Source organism: Stenella coeruleoalba, assembly GCF_951394435.1.
Source record: "Stenella coeruleoalba genome assembly, chromosome: 6".
Classification (NCBI taxonomy): domain Eukaryota; kingdom Metazoa; phylum Chordata; class Mammalia; order Artiodactyla; family Delphinidae; genus Stenella; species Stenella coeruleoalba.
This window is the reverse complement of record NC_137151.1, coordinates 99402845-99428229: the sequence shown is the minus strand read 5'-3', so window position 1 is coordinate 99428229 and position 25385 is coordinate 99402845. Positions and strand designations below refer to the sequence as shown.

At 42.6% G+C, this 25385-nt stretch overlaps 1 protein-coding gene across 2 annotated transcripts in view; it reads left to right on the top strand.

The window, feature by feature from the left end:
- Nucleotides 1-25385, top strand: part of LOC307187526 (uncharacterized protein) — a 239132-nt gene that overhangs the window by 169631 nt on the left and 44116 nt on the right. The window contains exons 4-5 of one of the 2 annotated variants that reach the window (XR_013828634.1): nt 11783-11936; nt 16418-16492. Coding sequence is in view for 1 of the 2 variants with exons in the window: in XM_079923717.1 (XP_079779843.1) it covers nt 11783-11869 (87 nt within the window). In the remaining variant the exon portion in view is untranslated. Of the gene's footprint in view, nt 1-11782; nt 12173-16417; nt 16493-25385 lie in introns of those variants that run through there. The other variant, XM_079923717.1, reaches the window with a different exon arrangement.

Here is a 25385-nt window from a genome sequence, read left to right as displayed (position 1 = left end):
TAAACAAGTCATATCTCTGGGAATTTCTAAAGCCGAATATTGTCTGCTTAGAATCGTGACTCACACTCTTTCCTGGCAGTCCTGACAAATTCATGAACGCCTCTTGAGGAAAGGATCCCAGACAATAAGAGTGGTCACAGAAAGCCTCAGATTCCTTTGTGTCAAACCCAGGAAGCTGAGCGACAACGGAAAATACCAGCAAGAATCCCTGGCCACGGCATCCCCCTCTTCTTGGCTGAACTGTCAGAGCAGGAAGGGGAAACCCGCCTAGAAACTTGTCCCAGTCTGGCTTTAGGTCATCACCCAGCCAGCCCCCTCTGGGAATTTACCTAGCTCAGCTTCCTCTTGATTCTGATTCGGTAAAAGTTCTCTGAGGGGTGACTCCCCGGGGAAATTACCAGGAGGTCACACACCCCGGGTGGTGGGGCTACCTAACTACTTTTAGCAGAACTCTGTGGCCAAAAAAAAAAAAATCTTTCTGCACATTCTCTTCCCAATACTTTCTCCCCTCCTCCACTCCTGGTCCTGTCTCTCCATTTTTGTGTCCCTCCTTAGTGCCACATCTTTTTCCTCAGGCTTGTTAAATTGTCAAGAAACAAAGGAAAAAATGTTTATTTGGCTTCTCCCTCTCAACAGCATAAAAGTCGCTGTGTGTTAGTGTGTGTGTGCGCACGCGCATCTGTGTGTGTGACACATATGTAAACGATAACGCAAGGACCTTTGTTGAAGAGGCTGCATGAGAAAAACTGAAAAAGCTCTGGATACACAGGGCATTGTTGTAGTTCCACCCATTTCCTGGTTTCATACTAGTGAAGGGACAAAGGATTGATCTGCTTATGGCCCAGCAAATGCCCTGTGGTGGAAGGTTTAATCCCAGCTGGCCCACAGTGCGTCCTGAAATCAGTCTCACTATAACCAGAACATTGAAACTCTGAAGCGTCCATAACTATGTGATCTGTGAGACAATAATGCTCACCATACGTAAAATGTGACGTAAGTGTCCAGTATGGTGGTAAGTACTTCACATGTATTTTCTCAATTGCTACAACCTAATAGTTTTTAGTATTTCACAGATAAAGAAGCAGTACTGGAGAAGTTTAATTAGTCATTCAAGGTTTTTTGAAAAACTCATGGCAAGGCTGAAACTTAGGCCCATATCTATTGGAAACCAGAGTCTGGTTCTTAGTCAATGTGCCAGAGAGATACCCTGAGAGACTAAGATGGGATGGGAAAGGAGAGAGAGACAGAAAGAGAGAAAAAGAGAAGACAAGCATGTGAGTGTGTGTGTGTGTGTGTGTGTGTGTGTGTGTGTGTGAGATACTGTGATTTATAATAAGAAATATATATTTGTTCTTCATCCCAGTTTCTTGCACAGAGCTCCTAAAACCCTTAGAATTTTCTAATCAATGAGAATGATAAAGGTGCCTTTTGTTATATTAGTGAGGTGACTTTTGAACCACACCTAAGGATGGGGGCTGGTTGCCAGTGGAATCAACTGTGTGATCAGAGGGTTAGAACTTTCAGTCCCCCCACCCCCTACTCCCCACCTCCACGGAGGCAAGAGGGACTAGAGATTGAGTTCAACCACCAGTGGCTAACGATTTAATCAATCATGTCTGTGTAACAAGGGGTAGTCAGGGTGAACCCATGGAGATTCAGGGAGGGTGGTGGCTGGGAGAAGGCGTGGGGGCTCCGTACCCTTTCCCCATATCTTGCCCTCTGCATCTCTTCCATCTGGCTGTTCCTGCGTTATATCCTTTTATAATAAACTGATAATCTAAGTAAGTAAATTGTTCCTCTGAGCTCTGTGAGCCACTCTAACAAATTCATCAGACCCAAGGAGGAGGTTATTGGAACCTCCAATATAGAGCATGTCAGTCAGAAGCACAGGTGACAACTTGGACTTCTGATTGGTGTCTGAAGTTGGGGGGTGGGCGGCAGACTTGTAGGACTGAGCCGTTAACCTGTGAGATGTGACACTGTCTCCCAGTACATAGGGTCAGAATTGAGTTGAATTGTAGGATGACCAGCTGGTGTCAGAGAATTACTGATTGGTGTGGGAAAAACCTCCACACATTGGAATTGGTGACAAGAATTATAGTGACTGTTACACTAATATGATTTACTAATTTCATTTCTTCCTCAATTCTTTAGGGTGAACAGCTTATCCAGGACCTTTGTTATCCCATCTGGAGAGAGTAATTAAGACCTCAGACACCCTCCATAGTTGAAGAAACATGGTTTCCAGGGGCATCCATTCAAATGAAAAATCTAGACAACCCCCTCCTACTCCCACTTTCTCAGAAGCAAAATAGAGACCTGGGCACCTCGTCTGTACTATAGTCACTGCCTGGGTGTTAGCATCTGTTGCTGTCTCTCAAGGGTCCTTCCTTGGCTCCCCTCCCCCAGATGTTCTTATTGTTATTTTAAAGTCCTAAATTTGGCTTGACCCAGGCTGGGGAAAGTTATCTTTCTTTTTCACTTCTCCTTCAGGTGAAAAACGAGGCTGACATATTTATGGATTTTTGTTACTTCTTTAATAAATGGCTCCCTGGGATGCGATTCTAGGAAAATGGCCCTTTAAGGAATAATGTCTCAGAAGGTGGTGACTGAGCAGAATTAGCCATTGTGGGAAGAGGCACTCCACACTAGGCATTTCCAGGAGACTGGCGGTGGTCAGAAATGCTCCTATTGATTCTGTCCACAGAAGTGTACACGTGTCGGTAAAATGCCTTTCACGGACATTTATAGGACTTTAGGATGAAGAGAGAGATGCTTTTCCTCTCCGCTGTCGTTTCAGATGGAAGAAGTAGGGCTGAGACATGCCGGAGAACTTGTCATACTTCTTCAAGAATCTGAAATACTTTTCTGAAGAACAATTCCCTCCAGTCTCTTCAATGACACTCTGTTTCTCTTGAGGGAACAGGAAATAATGACTCTGAGTATTTCATAGGGTGCTGGAAGAAGAAGGCGTCTTCCTGATGTAGTTGTATAATTTCCTCATTTTTAAAGGTGAGGAAACTGAGGCCCAGGGCAGTAAAGGAAGTCACCCTTGATCTCACAGTGAGTTTGCATGTGTGAGTCAGGCCAAAGCTCAGTTTCCCTTTTTGGTGCCCTATAATTACCTGGGAACAATCTCAAGAAAACATGTTCCAAACCCTGGAACCCAAGGCCTCAGCCCTTCCTTTTCCCTTTTTTGCTCGTTGCTCACCTGTGCTTTGTTCAGCAATGGCCCTGATGTAGCCAGTTCACCAGGCAGCCCATGGACTCCTCAGAGACCATTAGTCTTGGGCTCTTCCGTCAAGGGCCCTGATTCATTTCTAGCCATGATTGCATCAGGGTGCACATGTGTCTCTGTGTGAGAGATGTGGGTATTTCTCCAGTCACATGTGAGAGTTTGCCTCAGCTACCCACCCCCATCACACTCTCTCAGCTATGGCTAAAGAATAAAGCCAGGAAGGAGGCAGCCACTTGGGATTTCATGCAGACTAGAGGTCTGGTCCTCTTAAAGATTATAAATGCTGCCACAGGAGACATTAAGAATTAAAATCATGATTTTATTGGGCGTTTCCTTTGTGATCCTTACTAGCATTTTGAGTCAGTGAATAAAGTGAGGCTGGCGTTTTGATTGGCTTCTTGCAAAAGTGGTTGGGCAGGTACTCAGGCTTTTTGGGGAAGTGTATGGACATCTTCAGATAAAAGGTTTTATATTAGGGAAAGGTTATTGCTATTATTTTGAACTTTCAGAGTGGTTTCGTTTTTGCATATTTATGATATTAATATAGCTTTAATAGAAGGCTTAATGTGCAAGTTGCTAAGCACATTGCCCAATGGAAAAAAAAAATAATGATACAACTACTGCAATGATAAGGCAGTTTTCACCCGCACTTTAATTATCTCTCTTTCTTAAGTAGAAAGACTTGATGAAATCTTAAAAGTATGCTGGAAAAGTTTCTAGAATGAAATAGTTTAATTTTAAGATTTATGTTTTAGGTAAAGACTAAATAGTATTCTCTCCATTTGAAAAAACAAAAAAAGGTGAAAGTTAAAAGTTTCGTAATTGTGTGATATCTGTTACTATCAGAGAAATTGGATGTTGAAATGGACAAGCAAGACTGAAAACTGATGTGGATATATTCTTAAAAACTGTGTGAAAGAGGCAGGGGGTGTGGGGTTCTTTAATGAAATAAATCTGACGTTGACCTAAACCTATTTTAGCACTAGGCTTTGGTGTAGACTATGCATTACTTGAGTAGGAAAGTCTGGGCACAATTCTTTCTTAAATAGTTGAAACTGTGGCTTTGGGCTTGTAGATCATGTTTTATTAATTTTCAAGAAACTGGATGCTGTCCACTGTGTCTGTGGATGGAAATTTTATTGCAGAAACTGTTTACTGTTATGTAAGTCTGTCTCATACAACCACGTGAGTTGGCTCTGCTACATATTTACAATCTCTAGCTTTTGCTGGGTCCTCACTGCACCCATAATCCTATGCCTCCTTTCCCCAAGAAAATATTTAAATTTTTCACTGTTCTCATTCTGAGCAACCCGGCTCATGACATTACCTCTTAATTCACAGAAAACGTACATCCGATCCAGCAAGAGCTCTCTCAACTTCTTTCTTCTGTCATGTAGAAACAGTGACACGCACACCTCTCCTTCCCTCCCAAGTCCCCCTTTGTTCAGACCTAGCCCCTCTACATGAGTTCTGGGTTGGTACCACCCCCCATCTTCTCAGGGAGCTCAATTAATCACTCTTCCCTCTACTAGGTGCTTTCAATCACTCTTTTTCTATTGGTTTCTTGTTCTCAGCACATAAATATGCTCAATTTTTCCCCATCTTAAAAAATGTATATACGACTTTCCCTTGACCCAGGGTGTCCTAGCTATCGTAAGTCTCCTTTCCATATACCGTCATAAGAGGAGCTTATACTTATTCTTTCTACTTCCTTATGTTTCATTTATTACTTAGCTAGGCTCAGCCTTACTTCCATCCCCACCGCTCCCCATGAAATGCTCTCACCAAGATCATTTAGCATCTCCTAAACTCCAAATCCAGTAGACCTTTTGTTAGGCCTCTGATTATTTGGCTTTCTGTGGTAGCTGCTTAGGGTAAAATCTTCCACGTGATCTTTGACTCTTTCTCTCACATCCCACATCTGATCCAACAGCTCTACTTTCAAAATCTATCTAGAATTCAACTACTTCTCACCAGCCCATTGCCACCTGGTCCAAGTTAGGATCACTTTTTGCCTGCATTATTGCAATGGTTTCTTAACTGGTCTCCTAGCTCCTGCCCTCACCCTCCACACCCTGTTATCATCCTGCAGCCAAAGAGTTTAAATGCTTAAACTAGGCTATGCTGTTTCTCTCCTCCTCACTCTCCGATGACTGCCATCTAGCTCTGGGTAACGAAGTTCTCAGTAGAAGCCGCAAGGCCCCACAGGGTCCTCCCCCTATTCCTGTCTGTTTCCATCTCCTACCACTGCTCTTGCCTCCCAGAGCTAGGACTAGCATGAAGCTCTCAGAAAGCGCCTGGGGTGCAAAACTGAACAAGGACCCCACTCTCAGGGTCTTGAAACATTATTGACAACTTCTTAAAATCCCTCTTCTTAAAACTCTTCTTTCCTTGCTTATGTTGCCCAGTTTTCCTTCGATTTCTTCTACTTTCTCCTTAATTCCACCCCACTCCCATCAAAGCAGCATGGTATAGTCATGGGATGGTCAGGTTTTTGCTGTGCAAATATGGAGTTAGAGTGCTTGAGTTCAGTTTCTAGAGCCATGTGACAATAGACAGTTACACTTTCTAAGCCTAAGTTTCCTCATTCGGAAAAATTAAATAATAATGTCTACCCTGCAGTGTTGTTGTCTGATTAAGTAAGTCATGTAGACATTTAGCATGATGCCTGGCATAAAGCCAGTGCTCAATAAATATTCATTATTATAATAATAACAACTGATATTATTACTTCTGTTTGCATCCCCTTAACCCCCCTGTCCTCTCTGGTAAACCAACTGAGTTTTTCCAGAACTGCTGCAAAATAATTCCTGATACAAATCAAGCGATTTTGTTTCTAAAGGCAAAGAAGAAAATGACATAGTTCACATTTCCTTTCTTGCAGGAAAAATGTTACGGGTCATACTTCTGCTAAGAAGCTTGAAGAACAAAGTTAATTAAAACATTCCTAGAAAGAAAGAGGAACAGAACATTACCAAAATTCCCCTATCAAATCACATGTTGAAGTTATACAATGCCAAGGACATACAAGATGGAAGAGAAATTATAATCACATGTGTGGAGACCAGCAGAGATTTTTACCTGATATACCAGTGGGCTGAATCTTGGCATATGAATGGTATATACATACATAGGTGAAGTGTTTGATGACTTTAAGTTACATTTTTCTAAAACTCCAGGCTACTGGGAGAGAATTTGTTTAGCTAACAATGATTTTTGTAAGTCATCCTATGAGACGCAGCATTAGGACTTATACTATGTTGGAGCACTAGCTATGGGCTCAGCAAGGAACCAGATGTGTTCCTTTTGCCTGGGATAGTCTGTCTTCAGATTCTCTCTCTCTCTTTTTTTTTTTTTTTAACGGTACGCGGGCCTCTCACTGTTGTGGCCTCTCCCGTTGCGGAGCACAGGCTCCGGACGCGCAGGCTCAGCGGCCATGGCTCACGGGCCCAGCCGCTCCGCGGCATGTGGGATCCTCCCGGACCGGGGCACAAACCCGTGTCCCCTGCATCGGCAGGCAGACTCTCAACCACTGTGCCACCAGGGAAGCCCCAGATTCTCTCCTGACTGTCTCCTTCTTGCCACTTAGGTGCCAGCGCCTTAATCTCCAAGAGTCAGAACCCCTCACAGTCCTTCTCCATCTCATTATCCTGTTGTATTTTTGACTGACAGCCAGCAGTCAGAGAAGGGAGTGCTTCCTTTCTGCTTCCTTTCTACTCTTACTTCCCCATATTTCTAAACTTGCTTTCTGACTCAAGTGTTGAAGTTCAAGGCAGGACTTAGTAAATGTTCAATGTTTTCTCTTTCTCTTCTGGACACTTCCCTAGATTCTTTGGAGATACTGCTTGTGGTCTTGTAACCTGGAGTTCCCTTAACATAAGTGAATGTATTTCTATTGTGGCAGTGTATGGGAACCCTCAACGTGGCCTCATTGCCTAGCTACAACAACGAAAAAATCCCAAGCCAGTCTCCTTTTCCTGCTCTCTCAACACATTTTCAGACAAGCTTTGGAAGCCTGCCTTGCTGCCCTCAGATAGCCTCATTATATAAGTGATGAACCTTTTCGTACCCCTTTGGTGTGGTGTCATTGGTCTTGACATTGGAACCAAATTTTGGGTAAGGGAGTCCCTCTTGCAAGGGACCACAAAAACTGGTGCAGCAGGCTGGGTGACCGCATTATTTATTTTGCTTGATATTAGTATAGCCATTCTTATAGCTCTCTTACGGTTTCTGTTTGCATAATATATCTTTTTCCATCCTTTTACTTTCAATTTATTTGTTTCTTTTGATATAAAGTATGTCTCCTATAAGTAGCAGAAAGTTGGATCTTGTTTTTGTTCTTTATATCCAATCTGATAATCTCTTCCTTTTGATTAGATTGTTTAGTTCATTCACATTTAACGTTACCATTGATATAGTTGGACTTACGTCTGACATTCTGATTTTTTGGTTCTCTGTGTCTCATGTCTTTTTGCTTGTTGTTTTTCTTCTATGTCTCCTTTACTACTTTCTTTTTTTTAAAAATGGACTTTAGTTTTTAGAATACTTACAGATTTATAGAAAAATTTAGAAGATAGAAGAGTTCCTATATATGCCACCCCTAATTTTCCCTATTATTAACTTCTTACATTAGTATGGTACATTTGCCACAATTAAAGAATCAGTATTGATATATTAATTAAATTCCATAGTTCATTCAGATTGTCTTAGTTTTTAAAAAATTGTAATAATATATATATATATATAGCTTAAAAGTTACCATTTTAACCATTTAAAAATGTACAGTTCAGTGGCATTTAGTACTTTCACATTGTTGTGCACCCATCACCACCATCCATCTTTTCATCTTCCCACACCGAATCTCTGTACTTATTAAACACTAACTCCCCAGCCTCCACTCTGCTCAGCCTCTGACAACCACCATTCTGTTTTCTATTGCTATGAATTTGACTAACTAGCTACCTCATATAAGGGGAATCATACAATATTTGTCCTTTTGTGTCTGGCTTATTTCACTTAGCGTCATGTCTTCAAAGTTCATCAATGCCAAAATTTCCTTCCTTTATAAGACTGAATAATATTCCATTGTATGTACATACCACAGTGTGTTTATTCATCTATTGATGACCAGTTAGATTGTTTCTACATTTTAGCTATTGGGAGTAATGCTGCTATAAACATGGGTACACAAATATCTGTTTGAATCTCTGCTTTTGATTCTTTTGGGTACGTATCTCAGATTTCCTTAGTTTTCACTTAATTTTTTTTCCTTCTATGATCCCATCCATGATACAACATTATATTTGGTTTTTGTATCTCCTTAGGTTCCTCTTGGCAGTGACAGCTCTCAGATTTTCCTTATTTTTGATGATCTTGATAGTTTTGAAGAACACTGGTCAAGCATATTGTAGGATGCTCCTCTACTGGAATTTGTCTAGTGTGTTTCTCATGATTAAACTGGCATTGTAGGGTATGGAGAAGAGAACCATAGAGGTCAAGTGCCATATTCATTACATCATACTAAGGATACATACTATCAGCATGACTTATCATTGTTGATAATTGACCTTGATCATTTGGCTGAGATAATGTTTCTCAGGTTTCTCCACCACCCCTATTACTCTCACCCACCCCTATTGTCCATACTGACTCTTTGGAAGGAAGTTACTGTGAGCAGTCTACACTTAAGGAGTGTGGAGTTATGGTTCCCTCATTAAGGATGGAATATCTACATAAATTATTTGAAATTCTCCTGCCAGGAGATTTTTCTCTTCTCTCCATTTATTTATTTATTCAATCATTTTCTATGTCAGTGTGGACACATGGATATTTATTTTATACTGTGGGCTAATCCAATGTTATTTTATTTATTTATTTTGCTCAAATGGTTCCAGCCTTGGCCGTTGCGAGGTCTTTCAGTTGGCTCCTATATCCCTTTGTCATATCTCTATTAACGTAGGGTTTTAATTAATTTATTTTTTAGCATTTCCTTATTTTCTGTCATTGCAAGATGCTCTGGGTTCATCTTGTATATTTCTTGCCCTTGTCCTAGAATCAGTCATTTCTCTAAGAAAATCCTGTTTCTCTAATAAAGAGAATGGTATTAGAAACCAAAATCTGGTTGCTAGGTGTGCCCGTTACTACTGTTTTGCATGTCTCACAATTTTTTTGAAACTGGACAATTTGGTAGTATAACAACTCTAGATTACTGATTCCCTCCCTTACTTCCCAGGAGTGGTGGTGGTTGTTGTTGGCTTTGTCAGTTGTTTATTTATTTAGTGACTTGGCTGAACTAATCCTGTGACATCTATTTCCCCCCTAGTGTGCAGCCCCTGTTACCAATGCTTACATTTTTCCCCCTTGTTTTTGTCTTTTAGCCTGGCTACCTGAGGATCATCCCTGGGTCTGTGTTGGCATAAGCCACTTATTGGTCAAAGGTTGTACTTAGCCCCCTTAGCCAGTTAGATTTTTGCTCTCTCTATTTTTTTTATTGCAGTATAATTGCTTTACAATGGTGTGTTAGTTTCTGCTGTACAGTGCAGTGAATCAGCTGTATGTATACATATATCCCCTCCCTCTTGGACCTCCCTCCACCCCAAGCCCACCCATCTAGGTCATCAGAGAGCACCGAGCTGAGCTCCCTGTGCTATCCAGCAGGTTCCCACTAGCTATCGATTTTATACATGGTAGTGTATTTATGTCAAACCTAATCTCCCAATTCATCCCACCCTCCCCTTCCCCACTGTGTCCACACGTCTGTTCTCTACAATCTGCGTTTCTATTCCTGCCCTGCAGATACGTTCATCTGTACCATTTTGTGTGTATGGCCTCGAGGTTGCTATTACAGTTCAGGGAATTTGTGTTTATTGCCCCACGTTCAGCCAAGGGCTTGTAGCTCGGAGGTTCTTTCTCTGATTGTTCCCAAGAGGGCTCAGCCTTGGGCGTGCCCATAATCTGCCAGGTCGTCAGGGGTGAGTGTAAGTTTAGTTTTAAACCTAGGAGTCACCCTGGATCAGAATACCTATTGTTCACGGTTTGGTCAAGGGTGGTGTTTAAGCCCCTTGTGCCAGCAAGCCTTCCATCCTGGGATGACTGATCCCAGGAGGGCTTTTCCTGGCTGCTCTTTTCCCAGTTCTCTCTGTTAAACTTCTGGCTGCACTGCTGTTTTGCTTGTCTCCTGGAGCTATCATTCTCCTCTTAATTACTGTCTACCAAGATCTCCAGTGTTTTCAAAAACACCCTTATGTATGGAGCTCTCTACTCTCCGTTCCAAACAGTCAGCCCCCTCAGGCAGAGCTTCAGAACTCTTCATCCTTTGGGTCTGCCTCACCCCCTGGGTAGAACCCCCATGCCACCGCACCAGAGCTATACTCCAGTTCTATAAGAGGGCACTGCTTGGGAGGGCCAGTGCCAGCCCCTGGCCTTCTCAGCTTGCCCTTCCCCAAAGGGAACCTCTATGACGGAGCTGGGCAAGGGTGATCAGGGCCCCTGTACTTTTAGTGGGCTACAACTGGTGCAGGGCTTGGGAAGGGAGCTGCGTCCCCTAGATCATTCCTCCTAGGAACAGAGCTTCTGTAACACTAGGTTGGGGTGGAGTGGGGGAATGAGAAATATTACTGGTAACATGCCACTCTTGGGGCGAAATCATAGCCCAGACTGTGCACTTCAGGAAGGGGAGGGCTCTGTCTTCCTAGCTGCGTATGCCCAGGGTATGGGAGTTAAAGGAGCAGGTCATGGCTGACATGCCATGGATGCCTGTTGTTCTTATGAAATTTAGTAGATTATCTTGAATGAATATTCCTCCTTTTGCTGTATGCCCTTAAGATAATTTCCAGGGACTTTTAAGTGATTTTACTTTAATTTTTGTAATTTTCTCCAGTTAAATTGTTGTTATGCTAAGGAGAGTCCACTGGAAGTCCCATCCACCCAACTTTTATATTCTTTTACACCAACAATTATGTTCCCTACCATGAATACGAGAGACAGTCTTCCACTATGTTGATGTTGCTGCTGCCACGGATTGCTTGGTGGGGAGGTGGGGCTTGAGAATCAATGAGAATGTGACAACTATAGGAGAGCTAAGGAAAGAACTGTCCCTACCATCAGTGGGGAAGGAAACAGGTTTTATTTTTTATCCGTGGCTTCTGATTGTAATTCAGGTTGATGATCATCATCCTGGCCCTCTTACTACATTCCTTTCAGCCTTCTGGGGGTCCTGATATAGCCATCTGATGCTTCCTCAGGCATCTGAACTAATATCAGCATCAAGGAGCATCTGTTCACTGTGAGGAGAGAAAATGCGCATTAATTGCAGCAGGAGGAATTTGGGCTAAATGTGAGGAGATCGTCCCTGATCAAAAGCATTAGCCTGAGAGGTCTTTTCAAGTGTAAATCAGATCATGCCGCTCTCCTGCTTCAAGCCCTCCAACGGCTGCCCAATGAAATTAGAATAAAGTCCAATCTCTTAACCAAAACCTACACTTCATTTCACTCTCTGTCATTCACCATGCTCCAGTAACTCAGGCTTTCTTTCTGTCCTTCAAGTCCACCAGGCTTGCTCCTGTCCTAGGACCACTGCGTTCACTGGTTCCTCTGCCTGGAATCCCCTTGCTCAGATCTCCACATGGGTAACTGTGATCAACCATCTTAATGCCAAGGTCACCTTCTCAGGAGGACTTTCTGGCCCACGATATCTAAGGTAGGTTCCCCTCACTCCCACTCTTCATTGTTCGCTCTTCGTTATTAACCTGCTGCCACTCTCCCACTAGAGTGTAACTTCCAGGCGGCAAGAATCTTGATGAATCTTGATTACGCTGTCTGCTCTCTTCTAAGTACTAGAAGTGCTTGCCATCCAGTGGGAATTTAATAAATCCAAAGAATAAATGGAAGAATGAAAACATGGATGGAATGAATAGCCATAGTTTTCTTTATAGGTTTTAAAGAAATGAATAAAATACTCTCTTGATGAGGTGTCTCAGAAGAGGGGCCTAGATAAGATTCAGTGGTGAGGTCTTGTAATGTGGGGATTCACTTTACTAGTAGAAGAGTGCTTTATAGAAAGTGGCAGACTGAAGTGTTTTCCAGGGAAATAAATCCTCCAAACAGGAACAATTCAACATATATTCAATTATTCAGTTGTTCAGAACCTGGTTTTTAGTTCCACTTTGGCCCCTGAATGAAATAATTTCATGTGCATTTGTGCCCTGTTTTGTTATAACACCCAAGGGCAGGCGCAGTAAGAGTGATAGCACCACTGTTGACCTCATATACTTGTGATTGCAATAACTTTGAATATTATGACTCATGGAAGACACAGAGACCCCCAATAATGCTGCCTTTGCCAATTTAAACAAAGCCTGGCTCCTTTCTATTTCATCAATCAAATGAATGTCCCTTTCCTTACCCCAGTGATTAAACCAACTATTTTGTTCCAAGATGTATTTTCTTTATCAATTACTGTGCTGAGAAATTCTTTCATCTTGGATTTAGAAACTAATCTTCTTATGAGAAATGCAGAAAAATGACCCTGGTTTTAACAAGTCTAGGACTTTGAAATCTGCATTACGGAAGGGTATGGAAACATGATATTTGATCAGGGGAGGTAAGGGAGAATTGTATAGGCTCTGACTAATAAATAATGAACCAGATACATCTATACATGAACTATTGTGTACCTGATCTGTTTGCTCTTTAAACTCTTAGCAAAGATTACACATAAAGAATAATTATTACATATTTCCTTTGAAATGGTGACCAAGAGTACTGAGAAATTACACAGTGCACCGAACAGGGCATAGTGGCCAGATTTTAAGTGGCCTCCCCCCACAAATCCCCAGTTCCCGAAGTAGAGATGTGAATTCTCAAGTGCCCAAATTGTTAATAACTTCAGAAGTTCACACAAGAAAACCAATATTTCAAAAATTCTTTTATCATGATCATTTTCAAACATACAAAATTATTGAAAGAATAATACAATTATTTACCCATATACCAACCACCTAGATTGCACAATTGTTAATATTTTACGAATTATTTGGATGTAATACTTTATATTTGAATACTTCAGTACTCATCTCCTAAAAAGAAGAACACCCTTCGGTATAGTCACATTTAGGACCATGAACAGTAATTCTCTAATATCATCTAATAGTTAAATTCAAATTTCCCCAATAGTCCCTGAAATATCTTTTATGTATGTTATTTTTCAAATGAGGATTCATTCAAAGTCATGCGTTGCATTTGGTGTTTCTGGTCTCTTAACCTGGAACTGATTCCACCCCTATTTTTTTTTTTTTTCCATGACATCAGTTTTTGAGAGACTAGGCCAGTTATCTTGCACAGCTTCCCACATTTTGAATTTTTCTTATTGTTCTATTGTGGTGTTATTTAACTTTTTTCCCTCTATCTCCTATATGTCTTGTAAATTGGAAGTTAGGTCAAAGGCTTAGTTCAATTCAGGTTAAACATCTATGTCAAGGGTTCTTCAAAAGTGATCCATACTGTATCACAGCAGGAGGCATGTAAGGTTAGAATATTCTACTACTAATGACGCTAACTTTTAAAGTTCTTTAACTTCAGTGTTTCTATAAGAAAACAGTTTATATTTGGACAGTAGAGAGCTCCTTTGTGCTAAAATTAAGGTGATGTGCAGCTTACAAAACAGATACAAGCAACAGTTTGCAGGGATAGTCTAAAATGATGACTCATTATCCATTATTCCATCAGTGATGGGGGAGATACAACTGGATGTCAAAGGGACTTGAGAAATAGCTGAAGTCAGGCTACCTCTCCCCAGGAAGATGAGCAAATTCCCATGTGGCCTGGATCCTGGCAATAACTTCAGGGAAGTGGACTTGGGTGCCTGGGTGACACCGGGTAAAGGGCTTAGGAAGTTGGTGTCGCTCTTCCCCTAAATTTTAGGAAAATTTCCAGGGAAATAATTAAACAGCCCAAGTGGAATTTCTGGCCCTATTACTTGTACTGCTGTTATTTCAAGTGCAACGACTTTATCCATTTGATTTAAAAAACTGGTTCCTGCTTTAAAAAGCTTTGGGGCACCAGAACAGTAAAATTGTCCAATAAAATGCTGTTGAATCAATTGACAGTACCACATTTAGAAACACAGTGTATCACAGAGCAACATAAATGCCACGACCAGTGTGAGATTCCCTGTGGCTACACAGATTTTTAAGGACAGGCTTTACACTGGATTACACATGTGTAAACCTGGGTCTGGTTGAACCAATGAAGGCAGACGGCATGATAGAAAAGCATGTCCTTCCCCTGATTTAGATGCACAAGGTGGGGAGCTAATAGCACCCTCAAATTACTATCAAAGCTAAACTTTATCTCTTGTTTACTGGGCCCTGGGCTAAGAGACTCACATTCTGTGCCTCATTTAATTGTCACAACAAATGTATAAAGTCACTTGTTTAATGAATAAGATATGTGTGTGCGTGCGCACGTGCATGCATCCTACTACGTGCAAGGGATTTCATTTTACTGGGCTCTGGAACAAAATCCAAATCCAAAACACACAGGGCTCCTCAATTCGGGCTGACCTCAGTTCGGGCTGACCCTAAATAGTAAGGGTCTTGGATTTGTAGATAAAACCTGATGAGGGGCTACATGTCAACAAGTTATGTAACTGCTAATGCAGGCATTTCAGGTTAGGAAATCTTTCCGTTCTGACCATTACATGGACTGTGTGCTAACAGGCATTTTGGAGGTCTGTTAAAACTGATCACAGTGTAGGCAACATACTAGCATAAGAATGGGCTCAAGGAAGCTGATGTTGTAAGAAAGGAGTGATGGAGAGAGAATCAAGAGGCAAGAGGTTTACATGAAAAGTATCTCCCATATGGATTGATCATATTTGCTGTGTTTTCTTTCACTAATAGAAACTAAACATAATAAGAAAAAAAGCCCACTTTAACAGAACACATTTATGTTTCTATTTTGGGCAGAAGGATTTTTATGAGGAGATGTAGTGGCTTATTTCAGAGAGGGGTGTTTCAACAGTAACAGGGCAAACAGGAGAGACTTCTTTTCATTTGCACAGTTTGGTTGAAAGCTTATCAAACTTATACAAGTGCAGAGACTATGAGGTGAAAACACACTTGAATTTTTTTTTTTTTTTTTTTGCGGTATGCGAGCCTCTCACTGTTGTGGCCTCTCCCGTTGCGGAGCACAGGCTCTGAACGCGCAGGCTCAGCGGCCATGGCTCACGGGCTCAGCCGCTCCGCGGCATGTGGGATCTTCCCGGACCGGGGCACGAACCCGTGTACCCCGCATCGGCAGGTGGACTCTCAACCACTGCGCCACCAGGGAAGCCCTGAATTTTTTTTTAAAAGACCGAGAAAACAACAGCATCTGTCATTGTTTGGGACTTTATAGTGTTCAAATCCCTTTCAGATACTATATCAGAAATACCTTATGTGTATCTTTTCATCCTCATTGGATTCTCTCATCCTCACTCACCCCATGGCCTGGACTCTCAGCTCCGTGTTCTAAACAGCTGCCCCTCCTGAAGCTGTGGGGCTGTAGGATTTCACCACTGTGGACAACTTGCCACAGGCTTGGGGACTCTGGCTCTTCCAGACACTTTCAGACTTGGGTGAAATATCGCACTAAAGGACATAGGAGTAGGCTTCCTGGGTGATTTCAAGGGGTGGAGGGATGGGGCAATCTGGAAGTATTGGACAGTAAATTCTTCAGTGGGCAAATATTCGTCAGTGTTTCATCTTTCCTTGATGGGTTGCTTTGAGGTATAGTTTCTGCATAGTTATCTTGCATGGTCCTGTGAATATGCCTGTCAAATGACTGGTTGTGACCCTTTGTGGCTTCACATGAAGCACTGGTCAATGTGGTAACTCATCATCTTTCCATTCCTTCCCATTCTTCTTGTCTCGTTTCCTTTAGCCTTCACTCTGGATGCCCTGGGATTGTACCTTCCAAATAAAGCACCAGTACTTAATCCCTGCCTCAGGCTCTGTATTTTAGGAAACTGGGTCTCATACACGTATTTGTTTCCAACTCCTTCCAATACTTTGAAGTACACAAGAATGTTAGTGTTAGTCATACTTTAAAGGTGAGAAAACCGAGGCTTGGAAAGTTTAAGTGATTAGTCTGAGATTACATTCATCTATTTGTTCATTAATTCACTCATTTATTTAACAGACATTTCTCAAGCACCTTCTGTGTGCTGATGGAGTCTGAGACAGACAAGATCTCTGCCTTCACGGAACTTAAATTGTAAGTTAGAGGAGACAGATGGCACGTAAGTACCATCAATATCTGCTGAATGAATGAATTACTGAACAGATGCAAGAGTCTTATCTTTCCCAGGTTAACTACTTAGATTTTAAAAAAACATATCAAATTTCAAATTATTTCCCCCCAAAAACCTTTTTTGGGGTGCTATTGTTTTATTGTTGTCCTGTACTTCTGCTTAATCTGCCCATCGAGTAATCCAGTATTTGTTGACTACCAAATGATAAGTAGGCTCCAGGTACTTTTAGGACAATATAGGCAAGAGGGGACAACAGGTACAAAGACAACAAAGTATAAACAAAGCCTGGGTGACTTCAGAAACAGAAAAGAGGCTGGTGTGTCTCGGAAGTAAAGGGGGAGAGGGAGAGAGGTGTGGGATGAGGTCAGAGAGATGAGCAATAACCAGAGCATACAGAGTTCTGAAGAAGGCTTATGATTTATAAGGACAGTGGGAAACCACAGGAAGGTTTTAAGTGATATGATTAACATGATTGCTAAGTGGTAATTCTCAGGCCTTCTGACTCCTGGACCTAAGGACTTCTTCTACACGAAGCAGGTGTCAGAGTTGGGACTAGAAGCTAAGCTCCGAGGCTCCCAATTTCTGACAGAGTGGAGCCAGCTTCATAACGGTAGCTCAGATAGGAGGCCCTCCGACAATGCCGCAACGTGACTCCAGTGGGACCCCTTCCCCTACAGCAGATGAAAAGACAGACTCATGGAGTCACTGCCAGCCAAACAGGACTTGACCGTTCCATCTGTAGATTGGGAATGATATAACCTTTTATTCAATAGTGAGGTGGAGGGGCAGAGACCTTCAGGTCCTTGGGAGCAGGGAGCATGTGACCTTGGGCTGCTGAGAATCAGCTGTGGTTCAAATCAGTCTGAGTAATCCAGGCATCAGACCAGCAGTGCCTGTCCTATTCATTTAATAGGTGAAAATTATGATATTGCCTTGTCTGGTGTAAGAGAACTGGGTGGTTATGTTCAGTGACAAGAGAGGTGTCAGCATGGGTTTCACACTGTTTTGAACATCATCCAGAAAAGTCACAGGCAAGATGGGTAAGTGCGGCCTGATTAGTAAAGTTTTGTTTTGTTTTTGTTAGTTTTGTGTGCAAGGATGATGGATTTTCCTACACGGGGTGCCTTTGCAAGGGATTCTGTGATCCTCAATAGATGGGTGTGGGAATGAAAATGTAGGGGTCACTGTCCTGAAGAGGATTCAGGACTTATCCATAGGTTTGAAGTCTGGCTCTCCCTTTGCCTCCCAACTTGCATTTTCTTAAGAGAGAACTCCAGCCTGGGGACACAGCTCCCCTTTTCCCTGGGATGCTTCCCTCCAGGAATTGTGGATCAGGCAGTCCTCAAGCCTTCAGTAACTCACGAACCTTGGGGCTTTGCCCCACAAGTCCCCTGTGTGGACACCCCTTAATCCCCAGCCTATTCTCTCTTCTGGCTCTGCAGCTCTCAATTCAATAGTTTGCCTTGAGGCCAGCAGAGACTGTTCCTATTCAGCTGACCACTAATTGATATTTTGATGTTATTAATGTGTATTCATCTGCTCCCTTTCTTCTCCCAAAAGGAGCGAGGGAGACAAACATTTCAGAATAGAGATGAGGGGACTGATGGGGTGATCATGTAGGTTTGGCGGAAAGGGGAGAGGAAATTGAAAACATGGTGAGCTTGATGGAGCCAAGGAGGTAGAGCAGATGCCAAGGAAAGCTGGTAAACAACAGTGTTTGTGCATCGCAGAATCACACCTGCTCCGAGTCCACTGTCTCACCAGCCTGCCCCCGTCAGCCCGGCGCGTCTTAGCAATTCCCCAGCTGTCAGCTCCCTACCTGCCCGACTCTGGCTGCTCGGCTCAGAGCTGCTCCCCTGGGCCTCTCTCTGGCTTGTCAGTGGGCTGCGTCAGCATCACGCCACACTGTCTCCCGTTGGCCCGGTGATCAACGCCTGACGGGCCGGCCCTCTCTCCCCTCTCAGCTAGGGCCAATGGGAGTCAGGGGAAGGTTTTGGTTACAAATGAAAATAAAATAAATAAGTCATACTCCTGCACTCCAGAGTCTGGGAGAAACATCTTCATGGCCTCGTAAATCTTTCTTTTTAAATTTGTCCTTCTCCTTCCAGATGCCCCTCCCAATCCACTGCGCACACTTGGCGGCCCCTCACGGTGCAGGGAATGCGAAATGAGAGGCTTGGGCTTAGGCTAGATGTCAGTAACCCCCCTCCCCCGCGAACCCCCAAAGGCATTTGTGCCGTGCGTGTGTGCGTGTGTGTGTGAAGAGAGGAACCAGCCAGCCAGGATCCAGGCCAGTGACAGCTTGTCCCCTCCTCTTCTGACCTTTGCGACAAGACACCCAGCCCCCTCCCAAATCCCCCCTCACCTGGCTAAATTACCCCCAAAGCTTGTGGTTTCTTTATTTCTTTCCATTACAGGGGGCTCTGATAATTAAATGCAATACTCTATTCTAAGATGCCTAGGAGTTTTTCTAACTAGATATTAGACATTTTATTAAAGCTCGTTGACTTTGAATGTTTTGCTTAAGACTTCGTCGTCTATTTAAAGACACATCTTAAGACAGGGGATGCTATTAATCTCATACACCTGAATGTGAATAACAGTGCCCAAAAGTTGGGCCTCAGAGCGTCAGGAGAAAGAGCTAGAGGTCCTGAAGTCACCAGGTGGAGACATGTGTGAGGCACCAAGGGGCGTAAGCTGGAAAAAGCCGTAGACCCCTTTGTGGTTTGCCGAGGGGTGCCCAGGTCACGTCATAAGGAGGATTAGATGGGGTGGTGGTAGGAGGGAAGCATGGTCACAGGGGCCAAAGGATTAGAAGGGAAGGAAAGCAAGAGGGTGGCTGCTTGGGCAACCAATACTCAGGGCAGGGGAGCCTTTCCCGCCCTCCCACCCCCGCAAAGGATCAGCTTTGTCTTAAAAAGTCTTTTTAGGGCTTCCCTGGTGGCGCAGTGGTTGAGAGTCCTCCTGCCGATGCAGGGGGCACGGGTTCGTGCCCCGGTCCGGAAGGATCCCACGTGCCGCGGAGCGGCTAGGCCCCGTGAGCCATGGCCGCTGAGCCTGCGCGTCCGGAGCCTGTGCTCCGCAACGGGAGAGGCCACAACAGTGAGAGGCCCGCGTACCGCAAAAAAAAAAAAAAAAAAAAAAAAAAGTCTTTTTACTTTAGACTAGGGTGGACAGTCCTCCTTGACCACTGCTTTCCCACACTCCTTCCGCTCTCTTACTTCAGTGCATTATCCATGAAGGGAGAGGAGGTGTGCTATCCATTAACTGTGGCCAGAGGGTTCATCTTGCCAGTGTCCTGAGGTGCTGAGGGGTCGAGGAGAGATTTGTACCCGATGTGTTATCTTACGGGCTTAAGGAGGAGGAAGAGACTGGGAAAGGGTTATAGGTTTAAGGAAAAGTTGCCCAGCTTCTGCCAAATGGGGATAATGCAGGCACCACAGGGCAATGGGGCTGCCCTCTGAGGGATGCCAAGATGGGGCCATGGCAGTTCGGGAGGGTAGACAGGCAAGCTGTCCGCTTTCATATTGTTACCCAGGAAGACTTCAGTGTTCAGAGCCATGTACATTTCTACCTTTCTGAACTTTCTCTATCTGCTTCCCCTGCATGGTTGCCATGCTGAGGTGAGGTTTTTATAGACTGTACTTTTGGTGGGTCGAGTAGCTTCCACACTGGCTTGGGGCCAAGACGAAAGGTGCTATCACAGAGACTCTGGGTGCCACGTAGAGGTACATTTGCCACAAAGCGGGCGAAGTTTAAGGTTTAGAGTCCCTCATTTGCATGAGCTCTGTCCATGGTTGGCCTGGGAATATTTACACCAGGGTACAGTCTGCCCTTGGGAGGACGGACAGAGGAAGAGGCCTAGGTCGGCCCTGTCTGAACAAGAAATTCCAGGATGCTATATACATGTAGCAAGATCAGGAAGTGGGAGGCATGGGCTTTGAGTATACATATGCATGTTTCTTTGACCCCATAGACGCCTTGCCATGTGTAGAGGGACAGAAAGAGTGGAGGAGCAGAGTGTAGCCTGTAAAGTATGGATTCCCTCTAGCCTGGGTTAAGGGTGTTTCTGATAGTATCCCACTAAGGTGCCTAAGACTGGGAGGACATGTGTATACAGAGAGTAAAAATATTTCAGATGTGCAGGGCCAGAAGCTAGTCTGTGGAAAGTTCTTCCAAATCTTAAATCTCATATGTCTGAAAGACACGATGAAGATTTCCCCAGATTTGACAACGATCCTAACAGTTTCCATGACAATACCAGTAATCACTTCTGGGACTGAAGAAGCTTTTCTAAAGTATCAATAACAAAAGGCAAATTTTGACCAACAATGCTAGAAGAAAGACTGAATTATCTTTCTATTTCCTCTAGAGGATAAGATATGACAAAATCACTGTCATGTGAAGAAGTCATCAAAGAGCAAGCAGCCAAAAATATAGAGGAAAAATTATTATAGAGCCACGTCAGGAAGTTAATTAATAAAAATAGTACTTTTTTTTCTATTCGTGATGTACGTGATATTTATCCACTCATTTTGTGTTTTGCGTTTTGTTTCTTCATTCTAAGTAAATAGGTTTTTTGGGTGCCTAGTTTTGAACTCGTAGCTTAGCACTGTTTTTCTTTCAGAGGGGCTTCTAAGTTTTATAAACTTCAGCCCGCATGAAACCTGTACCAGCCGCTGCCACCCTATTTTTTTCTGGGTAACAGTATTTAATGTCCTTCATGACTGTAGCTGAGAATGAAGGAAATTATTGTAACCACTTCATGTCCTCAGTAGATTGGGGCTTATAGGCTAAGCCCAAATTTAATAATGTTTGTGATGTTATAATGTTTATAACGTTTGGGATGTTTACCAAGCTTGCAGTTTCATATGATCTTCAGTAAGCTACTGAACGTTTTGGATTTTGGATTCTTCATCTGTAAAGTGAGAGAGGCAGATAAAATGTTTCCTAGTTTTCTCTCCAGCACTAATGTTCTGTGCTTTTCCCACTGAAAACTGAACTCAGCATTAGCAACTGGTATAAGCTGAGGACTGTCGGTATTAATTATAATCCACAGCAGTAACTAGATCCCCAGATAATGTCTTCCCTGAACAGCTTCCAATCGCACGTCCCCCCATATCCCACCTCCACAATGGTGTGGCTCACAATTTACACAACATATGTGCTTCTTCGAAGTCATATTTTTCTGATTCAGAGTGTATAATGGATATGCTAGGGAGGCCTTTAAGAAAGAAAATTGATCATGAAGTTCTTACTGGCAAATGTAAGCAAATGTGACTTTATAAAAGGATTCTTCAAGTGGATTCCCTCCATGCCAAGATATTCACACCTCATATATAATTTCTTAAAATTCATATATTCAGATTAAGTTATATGAAGCCACATCAACAACGGCAAAAGTGACAAATAAGAGCCAATTTTGATCTTAGAATGGGGACAATGGGATAAGATGGAGAGATTTGAGGTCTGGAAGTTGAGTATATGGATAGAAAAGCGCCCCCTTATCCCCAAATGTCTGGGTAACACCAAACTGAAAGACAGCTCTTGGAATGTGTCTCAGGTGCTACACTAACACCTACTTTGATTATATTACCTTCTGGCACCAGAAATATGGCCAAGACAATTCCGCGCATTCCTATAAATGGGTCTGTTTCTGCATATTGTGTATAATATGTTCAAAACCTCTAAACATTCATATACGTCCCTAACCGGGAGATCCACGCAGTGATGCAGCTAAGGGACTTATGCCCAAAGGAGTCTTGATCTCCAGCTATAACAAAGACTGCTCTGATTCCTTGCGATTGTTCAACAGGCATCTCTCCCCTCTTTTACTATCCCTGGGAAACTGTTTCTATGCACTGCCCACCCCTACCTGCCCTTCAGATGCCCACTAGCTGGGTGCGTATGTTATTCTGAGGCAATAATGACTCTGAGTACACGTTTCTTAACTCATTTTGCTGTGTCACTGTCTCACCGGATCAATATTTGGCCCGGGAAGTGCTAACTCAAAGTGAAGGCTGCTTCCTCCTTCCTCTTGTAGAAGAGCCGTGCCTCCCCGGAATGTGGCTAACCCTTGTGCATTTACCACTTCTTTTTTCCTCCTGCTTCTGTCTTCCTTCATCATCTGAGGCTGACCCTGGTTTTAAGGGTGGATTTCAGGATGGAGGACTTAGATCTTTTTTTTTCTTTTTTTCATTCCCGTGCAACGTTTTACTTTAAAACAAGGAAATCATCTGTTTATTTTAGCCCAGGCAGTCCTGGAGAGTTTAAGCACGTGGATATGGAGAAAACTTCCTAGGTTCCAGTATTTGCTATCTGTGTGTCCTCGGGCAAGTCACTTAACCTCTTTACGTCATAATTTCACAATTTGGGAAATGGGGATTAAAAAAGTAGCTCCCTGAGAAGCTGTGAGATTCGGCGACCTGATGCCCGTCAGGTTCCTGGCATGGCTCTGATAGGTGAACAGTAAACGCTCAATGAGTGTTAGCTAGCATTTATTGCTTCCCATGTTTCCTCTACATTCAGTACTCCCGTGGGTAGGGGGTTTGTTTTTATGAGCTGAGTTTCTGCAAGAGAGATGAGAGGTTGGCTTAGATCTATATTTTTAGCCTTTTGGCCTTGTACTGTGGCCTTTCCCCCCTTTATCTTTCTTGCTATTTTTCCCTAAAGCCTAAAATATTTATTTATTTTTTTTTTTTAACATCTTTATTGGAGTATAATTGCTTTACAATGGTATGTTAGTTTCTGCTTTATAACATAGTGAATCAGCTATACATAGACATACATCCCCCATCTCCTCCCTCTTGCATCCTTTCTTGCCTGCCTTACCTCACATACACATCTCACATACACATTCACCTTGACTGGGAGTTTCTCGGTGGTCAGTAGCAAGTGCCTTTGTCTCTCATCCCCAGCTCCTGACTGAGGACACAATTTAGAGCATATGTCCAATAAAATGTCTTTCAAGTGATTTCCTTTCTATAGTCTCATCATATTCTTGTCTTGTTATTTTTATTAGAGTCCTACATTCTGAACATTTGCTTGTTTTGGCAATGGAGTCTATGTTTGTAAGATATTCTTATAAGACTGTGTCCTAAAATATTTCCCAAAGTACGTATGACCGGCAGGGACACTAACCCAACGAGAAATATCAGGAGAAAAGATGTCTGTGGTTGTCGACCTCTCCTCTCCTGCTTTGTGAGGAGTGGACACTTGTGAAGAATTGTCTGGCGGAGAGAAAAATTACAAGTTGAGACCTGCAGAGGAATGTTAAGGGGCCTGTGCTTTCTTTGTACGTTTAGCCTTTCCTGCACAGAGATTGTTTAGGGAAGATCCTATCCAACATCCCTACCTGGTCCCCTTCACCTTGAAACTCTTCCCCTCCCTCTTCTCAAGTCATTCTCCTCTAACCTACTAGTATTTGTGGGTATTTGTTTGGCCACCAGAATTAGCTACCAAACTTTGCCACATTGTTTTCTACTTCTCCCCTTTTTAAGGATGTCCAATAGCGTGATGCCTCCTCCCCCTGTCCTTCCCAACAGGATTCTCCCCCTAAAAAGCATTATTTTTCATTGACCTCTCCACAAAGAAGGGTCATAGTAAATTCTGTCATCTTAAGCTAATTCCTAGAATTGAGAAGTTGGGAGACACTGATCTAGGGTAGTAATTCTTTTTTAAAATGTAAATAAATATTTTATTTTAAAATATTTTTAGATTTACAGAAAAATTGCAAAGATAGTACAGAGATTTCCTATATACCCCTCATCCAGTTTCCGCGTCCCCTGCATCGGCAGGCGGACTCTCAACCACTGCGCCACCAGGGAAGCCCCCCTTCATCCAGCTTTACCTGTTGCTTATCTTCTCAAAGAACCAGCTTTTAGTTTTATTGATCTGTGCTATTGTTTCCTTCATTTCTTTTTCATTTATTTCTGATCTGATTTTTATAATTTCTTTCCTTCTGCTAACTTTGGGGCTTTTTTGTTCGTTCTCTAATTGCTTTAGGTGCAAGGTTAGCTTGTTTATTCGAGATGTTTCCTGTTTCTTAAGGTAGGATTGTATTGCTATAAACTTCCCCCTTAGAACTGCTTTTGCTGCATCCCATAGAATTTGGGTCGTCATGTCTCCATTGGCATTTGTTTCTAGGTATTTTTTTATTTCCTCTTTGATTTCTTCAGTGATCACTTTGTTATTAAGTAGTGTATGGTTTAGCCTCCATGTGTTTGTATTTTTTACATATCTTTTCCTGTAATTGATATCTAGTCTCATAGTGTTGTGGTCAGAAAAGATACTTGATACAATTTCAATTTTCTTAAATTTACCAAGGCTTGATTTATGACCCAAGATATGATCTATCCTGGAGAATGTTCCATGAGCACTTGAGAAAAATGTGTATTCCGTTGTTTTTGGATGGAATGTCGTATAAATATCAATTAAGTCCATCTTGTTTAATGTATCATTTAAAGCTTGTGTTTCCTTATTCATTTTCATTTTGGATGATCTGTCCATTGGTGAAAGTGGGGTGTTAAAGTCCCCTACTATGAATGTGTTACTGTTGATTTCCCCTTTTATGGCTGTTAGTATTTGCCTTATGTATTGAGGTGCTCCTATGTTGGGCGCATAAATATTTACAATTGTTATATCTTCTTCTTGGATCGATCCCTTGATCATTATGTAGTGTCCTTTGTCTCTTCCAATAGTCTTTATTATAAAGTCTATTTTGTCTGATATGAGAATTGCTACTCCAGCTTTCTTTTGGTTTCCATTTACATGAAATATCGTTTTCTATCCCCTTACTTTCAGTCTGTATGTGTCTCTAGGTCTGAAGTGGGTCTCTTGTAGACAGCAAACATATGG